The following is a 6,000-nucleotide window of genomic DNA, read 5'->3' on the forward strand; positions in this document are numbered from 1 at the left end:
TGGCCAAAACGCAAAATGTTATGTTTGGTGTAAACCCAACACAGCACATCACCCAAAGAACTCCATCCCTACTGTAAATAACAATGGTGGCAGCATCATGTTCCAGAGATGGTTCTCATTAGAAGAGACTGGGGCACTTGTCGGGATAGAAATGAAAATGGATGGAGAAAATACAGAAAAATCCCAGAAGAAAACCTGCTGCCCTCTACAAGAAAGCTGAAATTGGAATGCAAGTTCACTTTTCAGCATAACAATGACCCAAAGCACACAGCCAAAACTACATTGGCGTGGCTAAGGACCAAAAAGATAAATGTCCTTGAGTGGCCCACTCAGAGCCCCGACCTAATCCAATGGAAAATCTGTGGCATGACTTGAAGATTGCTGTCCATCAACACTCCCCATGCAACTTGACTGAGCTTGAACACTTTTGTACAGAAGAATGGGAAAATATTTCCCGTCTCACGCATTGCCCTTCTCGATTCCATGGAAAGCAAGACCCTTAAAATCATTGGGTTCTCTCACGGTGAAGCTGAGTGTCTCAGCCTGTTACTTTCGGATCACAGGCAGGTTGGTGGCTTCTGTATTTTACCGCCTCCTTTTGGGTCTTGTACCCTCTGCCTTCTCTTTGCTCTCATCTGCCAGTGACCCTCTTATTGTTAAACTCCCACAATCCTGGCTCACTGCTCACCTTCGCTCATTTGTTAATGTTATCTCTCACCTGTGGAACCAACTTCCCGAGAGTGTTTGGTCCCATTCTTCACTCCAAGGCTTCAAGATGGCTGTTTACCACGATTACAGTTTACCCACCCCACCCAGCCATACTCATCATCTCTTCTACCTCAAATGGCCCAATTCCTGAGAACTCCCTATTTATGCCTCAGCCGACGAAGTCGCCGGAAGCATTATGTTTTCGAGTTGTCCGTCCGTGCTTACGTCCGTCTGTGCTTCCAACCGTCCTTGATAGGTTTTCGTTACCGCGATAACTTAAAAATGACTGAAAGGCTGTAAATCAAACTTGGTACAAGTATTATCATGATGCAAAGATGAACTGGTTAGATTATGGGGTAAAGAGGTCAAAGGACAGAGGTCCCGTTAGGTAAAAACCGTTAGGACAGAGGTCTGTTGCTGTGCTAACTTGTGAACCAGTGATGGGATTTTGACCAAATTTGGTTTAAGTATATATTATGATGCAAAATTGAACTGATTCGATTTTGGCATCAAAGGTCAGAGGTCATGTCATGTAAAAATGTGATAATTGAGAACAGCTGAAAGGATTTAAATCAAACTTTGTACAAGTATGTGTAATGATGTAATAATGTGAACGGAGGCTGTCGACTTCGTGAGGTCGAAGAGTGCCGTTCTACTTTCAAGTTATTGTGATTCCCCTCCCTCCCCCTTACCTTTTGTTTGCTAGTTGTCGATTGGTTTGTTCCTTTTCTGCTTCACTCCCACTTTCACCCTTCCTCCTCTTGCGGAGTTTCATTCAGCTTGTTTGCAGCTTGGAAACCCCCATGTGTCCTTCTTCCTCCACCCCCTTGATCTCACTCTCACGTCCAACCTGCTGTTGGTGTTTCGCCAATTCCATTTTGTTCCCTTCCAGTCTGCTTCAACTTTTCTATGAGCCTCAATCATGTGTACAAAAAAAGTGTTGGAGTGTTTTCCTTGGAGGCCGAGCATCATTCATGTAAACCTGGAATAGGATAGGTCCCAATCCCAATATTTTCTCCACATGACCTGCTGAACCACCACTACACTCACTTTTATCACAAATAGTTAACAGAATTGGAGAAGATAGAGGAGCTAAATGTCCTGTGGGAATTATTTATGGTGAGGTGGTGTTTGTTGATGAAGCTTTTTTTGTATGTGATGAGTGCCCTGTGATCCATGCTCAGCAGATAGTTTGGAGTCCACACGCTTTGGCATTGTGACGGCGAGGAGCGTGGCAGTGGAAGTAAACTTGACCAAGCCTGGCTCGCTCCTTATGCCCCGTCATGGTCAACCTTCACTGGTGAGAGTTGGGTTACTTTGGTGCGATGAAACAAAGTAACATGAAAATGGAATTTGTTTCTGGCAATGTTGGACAGGTTCTATATATTGTGGCGTCCACGGGACTTGAACAGTCCCGCCAACGTAGAATGAGCCGAAACGATGGAGGCGGTTTATTTATTTATAACCCAAACATGGCGGTTCTAATCGCTCTACCGCAAACGGGACGAGGAAGGTGGCACGAGTCACTTTTCACTGAGTTGATGATGTTTATTTGTTTTTATTATTAACCAGAAATAATAAGACTCGGCAAGAAGAGGGATCCGGGGCGATTCGACGGGATGGTGTGGGATCGGGCGTGGGGAAAACACAGACAATTCCAATGAATATACAGATCTCAAACCCTCTAAGGCGCCAAGTACACACACACACACACACACACACACACACACACACACACACACACACACACACACACACACACACACGCACACACACACACCGTAGCTACTTCTGGTGGTCAGGCTGGACCGTGGTGTGGACGCAACTTTCCCTGGATCGGCGTCGGACAAGCTGGCCTTGCTCTCGTCAGGGCGCAGGAGAAACCGTGGTGCTGTCGACCTCCCGGTCCTGGCCCAAGTCAGCTCACAGCCACCAGGGAACCAGTTCTGGCGCCAAGTTGCGAGCAGGAGAGGGAGGCAGGTCCGCCCGCCGTTCGACCCCGTACTCCGAGTCAGCAGAACCCCAGAGCCAACCAAGGTGAGGCACGAGGCTCAGCAAGGCTCCAAGACATGATGAAGAACACGATTGAATCAGCACAACAACAAGTATGCTTCCCGCGCAACAGCCTCCACACCAAAAAAACACGACCTTTTTGTCCCAATCTTCTTCCTCTTCCTTTTCGACCCCGAACAGAACCTTTTTATCCTCCTGTCCTCGTCACTTCCAATCGAGCCGTTTTATTGGCCCACCGCCATCGCCTTCTGCCAATCGTGATCACGGGGCGGAGCCATCCGCTGCACTGTCCTGTGACGTCACGGCCAGCCTCCAGAGAATACCAAAAGGGGTTTACGCAGACACACTTGCCCCATCCCGTGTCCCTATCTAATTACGTGACAATTATCATTTCCCCCTTGAAGAAATGAACATTTACTGGACAACTTATCACCACTGTAGCCTGGTGTTGGCTCAGTGGTTAGGGTGGCGGCTTGGGATCCGAGGGTCCTGAGTTCAAGCCTCGTTGCCCGCTGAATTAATTCACCAGGGGGTTGACTCAGCCTGCCATCCTTCCGAGGTCGGCAAAATGAGTACCAGCTTGCTGGGATGACCGAGTCATTCAAGTATCCTGCGTCAGAGTGGCGACCTGTCCAGGATTGTGCCCAATAGCCAAGGAGACTGCTTCGGCAGCACCAATGCTCTGTACAGAGTATGGTCCCAATGGACTATCACCACTGAATTGCTACTTATTACATCGAGATCCTGGTAAACTCGAACAGCATGGCATACCTAATTAAACATCCTAATTACCCTTTGAATGCATACCCCCCCTCAAACGTAACAATATATATATATATATATATATATATATATATATATATATATTTATTTTAATCTAGATAGGGTCACTTCTCCCCTACCCCCATTTAATTAACTTCAAATTGATGATGGTTCAGCTGGAGAGCTCCAGTTTTGACACCTCATCGTTTTGCTGCTGAGTGGCGTATTGTATTGATGAATCGATTATGTACTGTATCGCCGTATCCTTGCCATGCTTATGATAAAATCTGCAGAAGGTGCAGAAAATTTCCTTAAACCTTTGTTTGTTTTTCTTCATCTTTTCATGAAATTCTCCCTTTCACCAATAAAATTTATTTTTTTGTTGGTTATTTTCTTAATATTTTGTTTTTCAAATATGTTGCTTCCCTCAATTGTGTGACTATGAGGAATTCACCTTTCTTACTGGATTACATCATAATAAATGTGTAACCACAGTCAATGCAGTTACCGACTGCGCTAAGGCATTTGTCTCAAGGATGTGACACCACCACCCATCCCCCCTCCCAGGGATAAGCAATCATGGTCAAGCCAAACGATCATGGCAATGTTGAGAGAAGAAGAGTGCTCAGTTCCTTGAGGAGTAATTACTTTAATGCAGGGGTTCCCAAACCCAGGGTCGCGACCCGAACTTGGGTTGTGAGGGCCTTCTGATGGGTCGCGGATGACAGTGCCGCTTGATCTTGCAGCAATATACCATAGTCAAACATTCACAGCTTTCCAACTTCTCATAAATCTCGGTTTTTGAGGGGAGTTTTCACCTCAAAAGCATTTTCTCTGACAATTTTTATGGTAGCTACCAGTACCAAACTGGTACCAAATAGGTCGGTAGCTGCCATAAAAATTGTCGGAGAAAATGCTTTTGACCAGTATATTGCCAACATTTGGTACCAAGTAGCTATCGGTAACATTTCGGTCGCGAGACTAATGTGATTTCAAATTTTGGGTCGTGGAAAAAATACAGTGGACTACTCGTAAGTCGTCACCATTGGGACCGAGAAAAAAAGTGACGACTTAGACGTGTGACGACTTGCGCGTATGCGAACATTCATGATGATACACTCAAGTGTATCACTGATACACATTATGATACACTCAAGTAAGTGTATCAGTTACCACTTTCCATCTCAGCAATCGAATGACTAACAGCAAACTCCAGGTTTCCTTTTGTGGCAACAAAAAGCCCAGTCTCATCGGCATTGTACACGTCCCGAGGCTGATACCTTTCCAAGATGTCTTTCAATTTGCCATCGTTCCAGTTGTGCACGACTGCCGAATCCACACCGCCTGATTCGCCACACTTCTTGACCTTGCCGATTCCCCCACCTCACTTTGAATCTGTCTATTCAGTGCATTGGCAAGGTCTCGGCATCATCATGCCCGAGGTCCACAGCGAATTTACGTGCCTTCAGCAGCAACATTTCACCGTCCAACCGAATATTTGGCTGAGCCGACATTTGCCGAAACCAGATGATGAGCGTGTCATCGACATCTTCAAAGGACACACATTTCACACTTACCACCGGCCTCGCGATCTTCTCCACTTGTCCAAATATCTTGCCCTTATTCTTCAAGATATCGTTCAATGTCTGCCGTTTGATGTCAAACTTTTCAGCTATGGCTGTTTTCTTCATCAGTGGGTTTGCCTCGCAAAACTTGATAATGTCGTATTTTTCTTGGTAGGTTTTAGTTGTAAGCTTACGCTTAGTCTCCATGGTCCTGCCTGCAGTGCGCTCAACGTGTGTACATATCCAAAGTAGAATGACAACTGTCGTCACGACGACCACGGCTTATGACCCCGTCTTGCGTAATACCCAATACAGTACTCAATGCCCAGCTTCACGGCCTAGGCTGGCCACACACTGAGCCAGCGACCACCGTGGTCGCTGACTGAGCTGAACGCAGCGCAGTTATAAATAGCCTCTCACTGGTGGTGTACACCAATGAGCGCGCATCACGATTCGATGAAATCGGGCTTTTCACGAGGCAGCAGTTCCGTGTGATGAGTTAGGCATGGTAATTTACTTGAGTTTCCATTACGCGGGAACGGACAACATCTGACGACTTAGACGAAGTGACGACTTAGAGATGAAGACTTACAGACTTTATTCAAAGGGATTTAATAATAGATAAATTCGGGACTTTTTGACGCTGCCGACTTAGGCGAAGTGACAAGTTACACGCTGCCGACTTACGCGTAGTCTACTGTAGTTTTCGAGTCTTTGCTTTCGTGAGCCACGAGACAAGACGACAATCGCTTCCTTGAACAAGAGACAATGACGGAATAAATTATACTGTAATTTGAGAAGTGTCTGGTTGCTTAACTGATATGCAGTCCAGAACCGCTGGACTGAGTGAGTGGAAAAATAGTGGTTGTACTCAGAGAGAGGGTGAGTTGCACGAAAAGGATTTGGGCAGTAAAAAAAAAAAATTATTTCTTCTGAGAGTTCAGTGTGGGGA

General features: G+C 45.9%; 1 protein-coding gene across 5 annotated transcripts in view; it reads left to right on the top strand.

Annotated features, from left to right (window-relative positions):
* The window catches only part of TXNDC11 (thioredoxin domain containing 11), a 181,165-nt gene that overhangs the window by 50,127 nt on the left and 125,038 nt on the right, over nt 1-6,000 (top strand). For 4 of the 5 annotated variants that reach the window (XR_015060896.1, XM_085891978.1, XM_085891975.1 and 1 more), the window contains exon 6: nt 1,893-2,008. Coding sequence is in view for 4 of the 5 variants with exons in the window: in XM_085891978.1 (XP_085748104.1) it covers nt 1,893-2,008 (116 nt within the window). In the remaining variant the exon portion in view is untranslated. The remainder of the gene's footprint in view (nt 1-1,892; nt 2,009-6,000) is intronic. The other variant, XM_085891976.1, reaches the window with a different exon arrangement.

Source organism: Eptatretus burgeri, chromosome 8, assembly GCF_056783735.1.
Source record: "Eptatretus burgeri isolate ZD-2024b chromosome 8, Ebu_testis_v1, whole genome shotgun sequence".
In the NCBI taxonomy this organism is placed as follows: Eukaryota; Metazoa; Chordata; class Myxini; order Myxiniformes; family Myxinidae; genus Eptatretus; species Eptatretus burgeri.